General features: G+C 37.7%; 1 protein-coding gene across 9 annotated transcripts in view; it reads left to right on the forward strand.

The window, feature by feature from the left end:
* The window catches only part of RHOT1 (ras homolog family member T1), a 60,349-nt gene that overhangs the window by 15,730 nt on the left and 29,578 nt on the right, over positions 1-15,041 (forward strand). For all 9 annotated transcript variants that reach the window (XR_003791944.1, XR_003791945.1, XM_029211789.1 and 6 more), the window contains exons 4-8: positions 483-526; positions 822-875; positions 1,031-1,083; positions 6,839-6,947; positions 7,245-7,346. Coding sequence is in view for 7 of the 9 variants with exons in the window: in XM_029211789.1 (XP_029067622.1) it covers positions 483-526; positions 822-875; positions 1,031-1,083; positions 6,839-6,947; positions 7,245-7,346 (362 nt within the window). In the remaining 2 variants the exon portion in view is untranslated. The remainder of the gene's footprint in view (positions 1-482; positions 527-821; positions 876-1,030; positions 1,084-6,838; positions 6,948-7,244; positions 7,347-15,041) is intronic.

The raw sequence follows: 15,041 nt of genomic DNA on the forward strand, positions 1-15,041 counted from the left end.
CTCATTATCATGCTCCAGTTTTGCTTCTGAGGCCTTGTTAAGATTACTTCTATCTGCTGTCTAGATCTTAAGCTTATATTGCCCAGATTCTCACCTGGCTTTTTGACCCTGTGTGTATAGACTCTTTGGGCTTCTGACTCTCACTTGGGTTTCTGATCTCTTTTCCCAGTCCCTTCTCAACTCTAGATCAGATGCCGGCCCAGATTTATCACACAATGCCTTTTGCTCTTCCTTGCCTGAGTTATCTTCATGTAGACTTGTCTCTCAGTGCCAGCCAGCTTCCTTATCATAGTTCAACTCTGCTTTCTCTGGCTTGCCCTTGTCTTTGCCACTTGTCTGACACTACACCATGTAAATGACATGAGGGGTGAGGGATGTTTTGTGGGATGTTAGATGGGTGTTATATGGGTTTTAGCTTGGCCATTTGTTTTTATGAAAGTGTTTAAAATATGAAAAGAAATTTTTGACTTTGTCATTTGTAGAAGCAGAACAGAGTGATGAACAGCTTCATCAAGAAATATCACAGGTAAGTTAAAAAAAAATAGTTCTAAGTTTTCTTGTGGGAAAACAGTGATGATTCTGTATCTACCATTTCATTCTCTCACTTACCAAGAGGACTTTTTCAGTTCTTTATTGTTACTGCTGACTTTGAGAATGTATTTTTGCTGTAAATCCTTTGGAACCTTTTCCTCTTAGAGGCATGCTGAGTGTTTTAGTTTTCCAATTTTGTTCTTTCTTTGGCCCAACTATATTAGCTAGTTGGTAATTAAATGCTACTTTTGTGTTATTTTAAAATGACATCAATTTAATTTTTCTTGTAGGCTAATGTTATCTGCATAGTTTATGCTGTTAACAACAAGCATTCTATTGATAAGGTATGAATGTATGACATTTTTTCACTATATTTTGTTAAATTTCAGTGGGGGCACTTTTATAATTGATCCTCAATTTAGAATTTTAGGGGTCAAAGTAGAGTATTTTTCAAAGAAGATCCTCATCGTGGCTTACTTCTTGTTAATTTTCATTTTAGGTAACCAGTCGATGGATTCCTCTCATAAATGAAAGAACAGACAAAGACAGCAGGTAGTTTTTTTCTCTCAAACTTTGTATATTGAAAATTTTCAAACTTAGAGGAAAGTTGCAAGAAATAGTACAATGAACATCTGTAAACTATTCACTTAGATCCACTAGTTAACAGTTTGCCATATGTGCTTTATAGGTCTGTCTGTTTACACACTCACACCTTTTTTGGGAGGAATTATTCGAGGCAGCGCATATATTTGAGAGCAAAGCAGAAAATAGAGCTCTGGTACTATAATGTGCCCTCTCTCTTGAGTTGCCCTTTTGAGGATTGGCAATACCCTAAGTCATTGATTGCTCACCATGTGGTATATGTAAGAGCACAGGACTTGGAGGAAAATGAGTGACCTTGGAAATCTGGCTTGGCCTCTTATGAGCTCTAAAACTTCATTGAGCCTTAGTTTCCTCATCTGTAAGTGGGTAATACTTCTCTTGGCTACATGTGGTTATTTTGAGAATCCAGTGAAATATAATGCATGTATAAGTGCTTTATAAGTTCTCTAAAAATCTTTATAGAGATCTTCATTTAGGAATTCATGCAGGGAGATTTCTTTGAAATTCTTTGGAAGATATATGTATGATAGGGAAAAAGCAAATTCTGTTTTCTTCTAAGCAGATTGGTGGTCCTAGGTATAAATGTTTTGAGCTTTAAATGGAAACAAAACATTCTTGTGGTATTGTTTAATTGAACATGTTATTTGTGAAGCATTTGAGTCTTTTTCAAAAAAATTTTTATTGCGATATAATTGACATAAAATTATGTTGGTTTCAGGTGTATAACATCATGATTCAGTATTTGTATACGTTGTGAAATGGTCACCACAATAAATCTAGTTACTATCTGTCATCATACACAGTTAACTTTTAAATTTTTTTTTTTTTTTTTTTTTTTTTTTTTGGTACGCGGTCCTCTCACTGTTGTGGCCTCTCCCGTTGCGGAGCACAGGCTCTGGATGCGCAGGCTCAGCGGCCATGGCTCACGGGCCCACCCACTCCGTGGCATGTGGGATCCTCCCGGACCGGGGCACGAACCTGTGTCCCCTGCATTGGCAGGCGGACTCCCGACCACTGCGCCACCAGGGAAGCTCCCACAGTTAACTTTTAGTATTTACTCTCTTGGCTACTTTCAAGTATGCTCCACAATATTATTGACTATAGTCACCATGCTGAGCTTTACATCCCTGTGGCTTATTCATCTTATAACTGAAAGTTTGTACCTCTTGACCCCCTTCACCTGTTTCACCGACTCCCACCTCCCACCCACTTCTCTGGCAAGCACCATTCTGTTCTCTGTATCTATGATTTTGGTTTTTTTTTAGATTCCACATATAAGTGAAATCATACGGTATTTGTTTTTCGCTGTCTGACTTAACTGTGCTTAGCCTAATTCCCTCAAGGTCCATCCATGTTGTTGAAAACGGCAAGATTCCATTCTTTTTTATTGCTGAATAATATTCCATTGTATATATATTCACCACATCTTCTTTATCTATTTATCCATTGATGGACACCTAGGTTGTTTCCGTATCTTGGCTATTGTAAATAGTGCTGTAAATGAACATGGGGGTACATATATCTTTTCAAATTAGTGTTTTTGTTTTCTTTAGATAAATACCCAGAAATGGAATTGATGGATTGTGTGGTAGTTCTATTTTTAATTTTTTGAGGAACCTCCATAGTGATTGCACCAATTTACATTCCTACCAGCAGTGCACAGAGGTATATGAGGGTTCCGTTTTCTCCACATCCTCACCAACACTTCTTATTTCTTATCTTTTTGATAATAGCCATTCTACCAGGTATGAGGTGATATGTCATTGTAGTTTTGATTTGCATTCCCCTGATGATTAGTGATGTTGAACATCTTTTCAGGTGCCTTTTGGCCATCTGTATGACATTTTTTGGGAAAAATCTGTATTCAGATCCTCTGCCCATTTTTAAATCAGATTTTTGGGGGTTTTTTTGCTGTTGAGTTTTATGAGTTCTTTGTATAATTTGGATATTAACTTCTTATCTGATATATGATTTACAAATAATTTTCCCCCATTCAGTAGGTTGTCTTTTAATTTTGTAGATGATTTCATTTGCTGTGTAGAAATAGAAATTTTTAGTTTGATATAGTCCCACTTGTTTATTTTTGCTCTTGTTGCCAGATCCACAAATTCATCACCAAGACCAATGTCAAGTAACTTATGCCTGTATTTTCTTCTTGAAGTTTTATGGTTTCAGGTCTTACATTCAGGTCTTTGATCAAAATGGTCTTACATCCATTTTGAGTTAGTTTTTGTGTATGGTGTAAGATAGTGGTCTAGTTTCATTCTTTTGCATGGGGCTGTCCACTTTTCCCAATACCATTTGTGGAAAAGACCATCCTTTCCCTATTATATATTCCTGCCTCCTTTGTCATAAATTAATTGACCATATTGTTTGGGTTCCATTGATCTATGTATTTGTTTTAATGTGAATACCATACTGTTTTGATTACTATAGCTTTGTTATGTAGTTTGAAATCAGGGCACATGGTGCCTACAGATTTTTTGTTCTTTTTCAAAATTGCTTTGGCTATTCAGGGTCTTTTGTAGTTTCATCCAATAGGATTATTTGCTGTATTTCTGTGAAAAATGTCATTGGAATTTTGATAAGGATTGCATTGAATCTGTATATTGCTTTGGGTAATATGGACATTTTCACAATATTAATTCTTCCAGTTCATGAGCACAGAATATTTTTCTGTTTCTTTGTGTCTTCTTCAGTTTCTTTCATCAATAACATACAGTTTTCAGTGTCTTTCACCTCCTTGGTTAAATTTATTCCTAGGTATTTCATTCTTTTTGATGCAATTGTAAATGGGATTGTTTTCCTAATTTCTCTTTCTCATAGTTTGTTGTTAGTGTATAGAAATGCAACCAAATTTTGTGTATTGATTTTGTACCCCACCACTTTACTGAATTTGTCTGTTCTAACAGTTTTTTGGTGAAGTCTTTAGGGTTTTCTATATATAAAATCATGTCCTCTGCAAATAGTGACAGTTTTAGGTGCCTTTTATTTCTTTTTCTTGCCTAATTTTTCTGGCAAGTACTTCCAATATTTTGTTGAAAAAAAGTGGGGAGAGTGGGCATTCTTGTCTTGTGCTTTGAGTCTTTTTAAATGTTAGGAAAACCAGGCTAATATCTATATATTATTCACATCTGGCCCTTTACTTCATTTTTTAGATTTCTTTTTTAGTTGGGCATTTTCATGCCTTGAAACTCTAAAGATCTGTTTCTAAACAGATGAACATGGTGACTCACCCTCTCACGTATTTACTTTGTGACTGAGATGGCATTGTATGTGCTACATCTTGCATCTCTGATGGCTTCTCTTTATCATTGTTTTATCATTAGCATTGTTTTAAAGTCACTTTGTAGTGACTTACTGACAAAGCTGAAAGGAGCTCTCTAGAGCTATACTGTCCAAGGCAGTAGCTTCTAGTCAGTTGTGGCAATTTAAGTAAAATGAAATAAAACGAAAAATTCAGTTTCTTGGACACAGCCACATTTCAAGTGCTTGATAGCCACTTGTGGCTAGAGGTTACAGGAATGGACAGTACAAATAAAGATCATTTCTGTCATCACAGAAGGTTGTATTGGACAGGACTGCCTTGGAGGAAACGATGCCTGTATGCTCCTGACACTTGTTTTTCTTGCTGATTACTTGAACTGTTTCCAGGAGGGACTCTTCAGAGGAGTCAGTTTTGCCAGGATCTATCAAGCACTAGTTTGAACAACTGAATTTTTAAAATGGGCTCTACTACGACAGCTTCCTAAACTGCTCTTTAGAAACTAGCTGGCTAGTCTTGTGGCCCTTTTAGTTTGCCATCTGAAAGTGGCTTTCAGTATTTGGAGATCTCTAATTGTGCTTTCTCAGGGGTGGCTATACTTTTACCCCTCCCTGAATCATGTGAGCATATTTATTTCTCTTGTGGTTGATTTGTTCCAAGGTGATCTATTTCTTTAGTGTATGGACTTCACATTTTCCCAATACCCTCTTTCGTGGGCCTCATACCTTAAGTTTATATTTGTTACACATATGTTCTTACTAAGGACTTCCTTGTACCATTATCACAGTGCTCCTTAGTCAGATGTGCCCATCACTGTCGCCTGAAGTACTTTAAAACAATATAGATGCCTTTGCTCCACCCTTTGAGTTTTAGAATCAGTAGGTTTGGAGTAGGGCTTGGACATGTGTATTTTTTTTTTAAGATCCATAAATTATTCTGAGCCACGTTTGGTTGTAAAGCACCACATTTTTGGAAACCCTTCTGGCTCTATTAACAATCTATATTTGGGTTATGAAGTGGGCCAGTCCTTTTACACATAATAACCACACTAGGTGGTTAAATAAATGCTTGCAAGTATTTCTTTTGCAATCTGGAGTTCCAGCAAGATGATTTGCTTTCCCTTTAAGCTCTCTTGTGGGATGTACAAATAATTGTTCTCCACTGGGCTAGTACTCCTTGGTAATCCCCATTCAGATTTCTGATAGGCCTGTCAGATTTAATTTGTTTAAAACAAAATCCTTAATTCCCTGCCTACTCCCCACTGCCCCCTCCGCAGATTTCTAAGTCTTTTCTGTCTCAGAAGCTCTACGCATTTTGTCCAGACAAAAAATCTGTTTACTTTTCTTGATTTCTGTTTTCCTTCAATCTCCATATCTAATCTACCCATTGCTCCTGTTTCTTCTACTTCTAAAATATATCTCAAATCTGAATATTTCCTCTTCACCTTCATTGCCCTAATCCAAGATATCACATAAAAAAACTTTTTTATTATTGAAAAAAAATCAAACATATACAGAAGTAGAGAGAATAGTATAACGAATCCCTCTGTATCAGTCATCCAGCTTCAGTAATTAACAACTCATGGCCAGTGTTGTTTCATTTATTACCCCTCCCCTTGGGATCATTTTGAACAAATCAGATACCATATTGTACTGTAAATATTTCAGTATGTATCTCTCAAAGATAACAAATGACTGCATTTTAAAATATCATTTGGATCATATCATTCACCTACTTATAACCCTTCTGTGGCTTCCCTTTTTACACTTAAAATAAACCACACACTCTTTACTGCAGCTGTAATTCCTTTTGTGTCTGGCCTTTGCTCCTCTCTCCAACTCCATTTCATACCTCTTCCCCTTGGACCAGTACTCTTCAGCCACTCTGGCATTTTTCTGTTCTTTGGACTCATGGGAATGTTTTTTCAGTTTGGGGCTTTTGCACATGCTGTCCCTTCTTCCCAGCCAGCTCTTTCTTGGATTTTCACATAACAGATTCCATTTCATCCTTCACTCCTTGGCTCAAATGCCACCTTGTCAGAGAGATTTTCCCTGATTACCATGTAGAGTTAGCCCCCTCCCATTACTTTATCCCATATACCTGTTTATTTCCTTCATTGCACTTACAGAATTGGAAAGTGTCTTGTTTGTTTATTTGCTTATTGTCCATTTTCTGATTTTCACTATGAGAGTGAGCAGGGACCTTTTCTGTCTTGTGTCTGTAATGCTTAGAACAGTCCCTGGCTTATAATAGGAACTCAGTAAATATTTGCTGATTATGAACATGCTTTCCAGGGTGCTTGGGCTGACTAAGATAGAGGGTTCATATTGAGGAGATTAAGTAAATCTTATTAGTTAGACTAGGTTACAATGTACATTAAAATATAAATCTAATGTCTTTTGCCTTCCTTATTATTACAATGTGCCCTGTTTATTTCAGGCTGCCTTTGATATTGGTTGGGAACAAATCTGATCTGGTAGAATACAGTAGTATGGAGACCATCCTTCCTATTATGAACCAGTACACAGAAATAGAAACCTGTGTGGAGGTATGCCTTATCATTGGATTTTGAAATTTACAGTTGGTGAATTCTCACTAAATTGAGGTTCAGAATAGGAGGGAGGGAAGATGTGGGGTGGAATAAATTTGTTTGTGAAGTCTTGTAAACCAAATAAAACAGAGAACTTGGAGATGGCCTCTGAGCTCTTTGTAAGCAGTCATATTGTGATATCCAGTAAGAAAAATGCACTTTTTTCAGTTTCTTCAAGGAATGTTGATAGTTTAAAAAATATTTTTAGCTCTCATGATTGCTTTCAGAGTGAAAAATTTTAAACTTTCTTTTCAGTGTTCAGCAAAAAATCTGAAGAACATATCGGAGCTCTTCTATTATGCACAGAAAGCTGTTCTTCATCCTACAGGGCCCCTGTACTGCCCAGAGGAGAAAGAGGTAAACCCTCCATCCCATCAGGCTGTGTTAGTAGGGGCTGGAATGTGTAGGTAGTAACTCCGTTATGAAAACGATTTTTAGTAACTCTGAAGTATTCATCTAAACTGCTAAAATTAAAATTTATTGCTTACTATACTGTTATATTTTCTAGGTACTTTTCTTCAAAGACATTCATGTTAAATAGTCAGAATAATATTCCAGATCAAATATTATTTCAGGAAGTGCCATTAAAACAAACAGAAGAATTGGCAATTGTAACAACAAAAAGTCCAAAGACTTAACTAATGGTCTACTTGCTTTGCTACAATTAAATCCACAAATCTGTGGGATGAATTGGGAGATTGGGATTGACATATATCCACTAATATGTATAAAATAGATAACTAATAAGAAAGTGCTGTATAAAACATAAATAAATAAAATAATATTCAAATCAAAAAAAATCCACAAACTTAAAAACACATACAAGCAAAAAACTTGTGTAATTATTTGAAATGGGTACAATATGTAATACAATTTGAATAATCCCTTTTGTTCCATAGCTTAGAAACACAGTAATTCCTTAATGAAATATTTAAAATTTAACAATATTTTACCGTAGACTTTTTTTTTTTTTTTTTGCGGTACACAGGCCTCTCACTGTTGTGGCCTCTCCTGTTCCAATGTGCAGGCTCAGCGGCCATGGCTCACGGGCTTAGTTGCTCCGCGGTATGTGGGATCCTCCTGGACCGGGGCACGAACCCATGTCCCCTGCATCGGCAGGCGGACTCTCAACCACTGCACCACCAGGGAGGCCCTACCATAGACTTTTAAAATTAATTTTTAAATTGAGATGTAACTCACATACCATAAAGTTCACCCTTTTGAAGTGTCCTCTTCAGTGATTTTTAATGTATTCACAAAATTGTGTGTCCATCCTCACTGCCTGTCTCCAGAGCGTTTCAAAAGAAACCTTTTACCCACTAGCAGTCACTCCCATTCCCCCCTTCTTCCTTACCCCAGCTTTTGGCAACCAGTAATCTTCTTTCTGTCTCTATGGATTTGCATATTCTGGACATTTCATATAAATGGAATCATACAATATGTGGTCTTCTGTGTCTGGCTTCTTTTATTTATTTATTTATTTTTGGATTTTATTTTTTATACAGCAGGTTCTTATTAGTCATCCATTTTATACACATCAGTGTGTACATGTCAATCCCAATCTCCCAATTCATCCTACTACCACCCCCACCCCCACTTCCCCCCTTGGTGTCCATACGTTTGTTCTCTACATCTGTGTCTCTATTTCTGCCCTGCAGACCAGTTCATCTGTACCACTTTTCTAGGTTCCACATGTATGCGTTAATATACGATATTTGTTTTTCTCTTTCTGACTTACTTCACTCTGTATGACAGTCTCTAGATCCATCCACATCTCTGCAAATGACCCAATTTCATTCCTTTTTATGGCTGAGTAATATTCCATTCTATATATGTACCACATCTTCTGTATCCATTCATCTGCCAATGGGCATTTAGGTTGCTTCCATGACCTGGCTATTGTAAATACTGCTGCAATGAACATTGGGGTCCATGTGTCTTTTTGAATTATGGTTTTCTCTGGGTATATGCCCAGTAGTGGGATTGCTGGGTCCTATGGTAATTCTATTTTTAGTTTTTTAAGGAACCTCCATACTGTTCTCCATAGTGGCTGTATCAGTTTACATTCCCACCAACAGTGCAAGAGGGTTCCCTTTTCTCCACACCCTCTCCAGCATTTGTTGTTTGTAGATTTTCTGATGATGCCCATTCTAACTGGTGTGAGGTGATACCTCATAGTAGTTTTGATTTGCATTTCTCTAATAATTAGTGATGTTGAGCAGCTTTTCATGTGCTTCTTGGCCATCTGTATGTCTTCTTTGGAGAAATGTCTATTTAGGTCTTCTGCCCATTTTTGGATTGGGTTGTTTGTTTTTTTAATATTGAGCTGCATGAGCTGTTTATAGATTTTGGAGATTAATCCTTTGTCAGTTGATTTGTTTGTAAATATTTTCTCCCATTCTGAGGGTTGTCTTTTTGTCTTGTTTGTAGTTTCCTTTGCTGTGCAAAAGCTTTTAAGTTTCATTAGGTCCCACTTGTTTATTTTTGTTTTTATTTCCATTACTCTAGGAGGTGGATCAAAAAAGATCTTGCTGTGATTTATGTCAAAGAGTGTTCTTCCTATGTTTTCCTCTAAGAGGTTTATAGTGTCTGGTCTTACATTTAGGTCTCTAATCCATTTTGAGTTTATTTTTGTATATGGTGTTAGGGAGTGTTCTAATTTCATTCTTTTACATGTAGCTGTCCAGTTTTCCCAGGACCACTTATTGAAGAGACTGTCTCTTCTCCATTGTATATCCTTGCCTCCTTTGTCATAGATTACTTGACCATAGGTGCGTGGCTTTATCTCTGGGCTTTCTATCCTGTTACACTGACCTATATTTCTGTTTTTGTGCCAGTACCCTATTGTCTTGATTACTGTAGCTTTGTAGTATAGTCTGAAGTCTGGGAGTCTGATTCCTCCAGCTCTTTTTTTTTACCTCAAGACTACTTTGGCTATTCGGGGTCTTTTGTGTCTCCATACAAATTTTAAGATTTTTTGTTCTAGTTCTTTAGAAAATGCCACTGGTAATTTGATAGGGATTGCATTGAATCTGTAGATTGCTTTGGGTGGTATAGTCATTTTCACAGTATTGATTCTTCCAATCCAAGAACATGGTATATCTCTCCATCTGTTTTTGTCATCTTTGATGTCTTTCACCAGTGTCTTATAGTTTTCTGCATACAGGTCTTTTACCTCCTTAGGTAGGTTTATTCCTAGGTATTTTATTCTTTTTGTTGCAATGGTGAATGGGATTATTTCCTTAATTTCTTTTTCTGATCTTTCGTTGTTAGTGTATAGGAATGCAAGAGATTTCTGTGCATTAATTTTGTATCCTGCAACTTTACCAAATTCATTGATTAACTCTAGTAGTTTTCTGGTGGCATCTTTAGGACTCTCTATGTATAGTATCATGTTATCTGCAAACAGTGACAGTTTTACTTCTTCTTTTCCAATTTGTTTCCTTGTATTTCTTTTTCTTCTCTGATTGCCGTGGCTAGGACTTCCGAAACTATGTTGAATAATAGTGGCGAGAGTGGACATCCTCGTTTTGTTCCTGTTCTTAGAGGAAATGCTTTCAGTTTTTCACCATTGACAGTGATGTTTGCTGTGGGTTTGTCGTATATGGCCTTTATTATGTTGAGGTAGGTTCCCTGTGTGCCCACTTTTTGGAGAGTTTTTATCATAAATGGGTGTTGAATTTTGTCAAAAGCTTTTTCTGAATCTATTGAGATGATCACATGGTTTTTATTCTTCAGTTTGTTAATATGGTGTATCACATTGATTGATTTGCATATATTGAAGAATCCTTGCATCCCTGGGATAGATCCCACTTGATCATGGTGTATGATCCTTTTAATGTGTTGATGGATTCTGTTTGCGAGTATTTTGTTGAGGATTTTTGCATGTATATTTATCAGTGATATTGGTCTGTAATTTTCTTTTTTTGTAGTATCTTTGTCTGGTTTTGGTATCAGGGTGATGGTGGCCTTATAGAATGAGTTTTGGAGTGTTCCTTCCTCTGTAATTTCTTGGAAGAGTTTGAGAAGGACGGGTGTTAGCTCTTCTCTACAAGTTTGATAGAATTCACCTGTGAAGCCACCTGGTCCTGGACTTTTGTTTGTTGGAAGATTTTTAATCACAGTTTCAATTTCATTACTTGTGATTGGTCTGTTCATATTTTCTATTTCTTCCTGGTTCAGTCTTAGAAGGTTATACCTTTCTAAGAATTGGTCCATTTCTTCCAGGTTGTCCATTTTATTGGCATAGAGTTGCTTGTAGTAGTCTCTTAGGATGCTTTGTATTTCTCTGGTGTCCATTGTGACTTCTCCTTTTTCATTTCTTTTTTTTTTTTTTTTTTTCTTTTTGCGGTACGCTGGCCTCTCACTGTTGTGGCCTCTCCTGTTGCGGAGCACAGGCTCCAGATGTGCAGGCTCAGCAGCCATGGCTCACAGGCCTAGCTGCTCCGCGGCATGTGGGATCTTCCAGGACCAGGGCACGAACCCATGTCCCCTGCATTGTCAGGCGGACTCTCAACCACTGCGCCACCAGGGAAGTCCTCATTTCTGATTTTATTGATTTGAGTCCTCTCCCTCTTTTTCTTGTTGAGTCTGGCTAAAGGATTACCATTTTGTTTATCTTCTCAAAGAACCGGCTTTTAGTTTTATTGATCTTTGCTGTTGTTTTCTTTGTTTGCATTTCATTTATTTCTGCTCTGATCTTTATCATTTCTTTCCGTCTGTTAACTTGGGGTTTTGTTTGTTCTTCTTTCTCTAGTTCCTTTAGGTGTAAGTTTAGATTGATTATTTGAGATTTTTCTTGTTTCCTGAGGTAGGCTTGTATTGCTATAAACTTCTCTCTTAGAACTGCTTTTGCTGCATCCCATAGGTTTTGGGTCATCGTGTTTTCATTGTCGTTTGTCTCTAAGTATTTTTTGATTTCCCCTTTGACTTCTTCAGTGATCTCTTGGTTGTTTAGTAACGTATTATTTAGCCTCCATGTGTTTGTGTTTTTTACGTTTTATTCCCTGCAATTGATTTCTAATCTCATAGCGTTGTGGTCAGAAAAGATGCTTTATATGATTTCAATTTTCTTAAATTTACTGAGGCTTGATTTGTGACCGAAGATGTGACCTATCCTGGAGAATTTTCTGTGTGCACTTGAAAAGAAAGTGTAATCTGTTGTTTTTGGATGGAATGTCCTATAAATATCAATTAAATCTATCTGGTCTATTGTGTCATTTAAAGCTTGTGTTTCCTTATTAATTTTCTGTCTGGATGGTCTGTCCATTGGCGTAAGTGAGGTTTAAAGCCCCCACTGTTGTGTTAGTGTTGATTTCCTCTTTTACAGCTGTTAGCTTTATGTATTGAGGTGCTCCTTTGTTGCATGCATATATATTTATAATTGTTATATCTTCTTCTTGGATTGATCCCTTTATCATTATGTAGTGTCCTTCCTTGTCTCTTGTAACATTCTTTATTTTAAAGTCTATTTTATCTGATATGAGTATTGCTACTCCAGCTTTCTTTTGATTTCCATTTGCATGGAATATCTTTTTCCATCCCCTCACTTTCAGTCTGTATGTGTCCCTAGGTCTGAAGTGGGTCTCTGGTAGCCAGCATATATATGGGTCTTGTTTTTGTATTCATTCAGCGAGCCTGTGTCTTTTGGTTGGAGCATTTAATCCATTCACGTTTAAGGTAATTATCAATATGTATGTTCCTGTTATCATTTTCTTAATTGTTATGGGTTTGTTTTTGTAGGTCCTTTTCTTCTCTTGTGTTTCCTACCTAGAGAAGTTCCTTTAGCATTTGTTGCAGAGCTGGTTTGGTGGTGCTGAATTCTCTTAGCTTTTGCTTGTCTGTAAAGCTTTTGATTTCTCCATCGAATCTGAACGAGATCCTTGCTGGGTAGAGTAATCTTGGTTGTAGGTTCTTCCCTTTCATCACTTTAAATATATCGTGCCACTCCCTTCTGGCTTGTAATGTTTCTGCTGAGAAATCAGCTGTTAACCTTATGGCAGTTCCCTTGTATGTTATTTGTCATTTTTCCCTCGTTTTCAATAATTTTTCTTTGTCTTTAATTTTTGTCAGTTTGATTACTGTGTGTCTCGGCATGTTTCTCCTTGGGTTTATCTTGCCTGGGACTCTCCGCGCTTCCTGCACTTGGGTGGCTATTTCCTTTCCCATGTTAGGGAAGTTTTTGACTATAATCTCTTCAAATATTTTCTCTGGTCCTTTCTCTCTCTCTTCTCCTTCTGGGACCCCTATAATGCGAATGTTGTTGTGTTTCATGTTGTCCCAGAAGTCTCTTAGGCTGTCTTCATTTCTTTTCATTCTTTTTTCTTTGTTCTGTTCCGCAGCAGTGAATTCCACCATTCTGTCTTCCAGGTCACTTATCCGTTCTTCTGCCTCAGTTATTCTGCTATTGATTGCTTCTAGTATATTTTTCATTTCAGTTATTGTATTGTTCATCTCTGTTTGTTCATTCTTTAATTCTTCTAGGTGTTTGTTCTTTAATTCTTCCCAGTCTTTGTTAAACATTTCTTGCATCTTCTCGATCTTTGCCTCCGATTCTTTTTCCGAGGTCCTGGATCATCTTCACTGTCATTATTCTGAATTCTTTTTCTGGAAGGTTGCCTATCTCCACTTCATTTAGTTGTTTTTCTGGGGTTTTATCTTGTTCCTTCATCTGGTACAAAGTCCTCTGCCTTTTCATTTTGTCTGTCTTCCTGTGAATGTGGTTTTCCTTCCACAGGCTGCAAAATTGTAGTTCTTCTTGCTTCTGCTGTCTGCCCTCTGGTGGATGAGGCTATCTAAGAGTCTTGTGCCTATTTATTTTTTTTAATCAATTAATTAATTAATTAATTTTTGGCTGCATTGGGTTTTTGTTGCTGCGCATGGCTTTCTCTAGTTGTGGCAAATGGGGGCTACTCTTTGTTGTGGTGCATGGGTTTCTCATGGTGGTGCCTTCTCTTGTGGAGTACGGGCTCTAGGCATGCGGGCTTCAGTAGTTGTGGCACGCAGGCTCAGTAGTTGTGGCTCGTGGGCTGTAGAGCACAGGCTCAGTAGCTGTGGCGCACGGGCTTAGTTGCTCTGTGGCATGTGGGATCTTCCTAGACCAGGGCTTGAACCCATGTCCCCTGCATTGGCAGGCAGATGCTTAACCACTGTGCCACCAGGGAAGTCCCTGTGTCTGGCTTCTTTCACTTAGTGTAACGTTTTCAAGGTGCATCCATCCACGTTGTAGCATTATTAGTACTTCATTCCTTTTTATGGTCAAATGATACTTCATTTTATGGATATACCACATTTTGTTTATCCATTCATCTGTTGTTGGATATTTGGGTTGCTTCCACTTTTTGGCTATCATAAAAGAGCTGCTAAGAACATTCGCACATAAGTTTGAACCCCTGTTTTGAGTGTCTGTTTAGCAGTGGAATTGCTAGGTCACATGGTAATTTTGTTTTACTTACCGAGGAAGCACTAAACTATATGAAAGTCCCAATTTCTCCACACCTTTTCCAACACTTGTTATTCCCCAGCCCCCACGTCTGTTTGTCTGTTTATAGCTATCCTGGTAGATGTGAGTGGTATCTCTTTTTTTGTTGTTGTTGTTGTTTTTGTTTTTGTTTTTGCGGTACGCAGGCCTCTCACTGCTGCGGCCTTCTTCCGCTGCGGAGCACAGGCTCTGGACGCCCAGGCCCAGCAGCCATGGCTCACGGGCCCAGCCACTCCGCGGCATGTGGGATCTTTCCGGACCGGGGCACGGACCCGTGTCCCCTGCATCGGCAGGCGGACTCTCAACCACTGTGCCACCAGGGAAGCTCTCATTGTTGTTTGAACTGCATTTCTTTGATGGCTAATGATGTTGGACATCTTTTCCTGTGCTTATTGGCCATTTGTATATCTTATTTGGAGAAAGGTCTATTTGAGTATTTTGCCCATTTCTTAATGGAGTTATTTGTTTCTTTTGTTGTTGTATTTGAGTTTTTAAGAAATGAAAGTTTGCTGGGGGGAAGAAAGTTTCCTGAAAGCATTTATTTCAGGAAAAGTTTATAGTATAGGTGAGTG

The sequence above is a fragment of the Monodon monoceros genome, unplaced genomic scaffold (assembly GCF_005190385.1).
Source record: "Monodon monoceros isolate NGI ecotype Baffin Bay Population unplaced genomic scaffold, NGI_Narwhal_1 Super_Scaffold_9, whole genome shotgun sequence".
In the NCBI taxonomy this organism is placed as follows: domain Eukaryota; kingdom Metazoa; phylum Chordata; class Mammalia; order Artiodactyla; family Monodontidae; genus Monodon; species Monodon monoceros.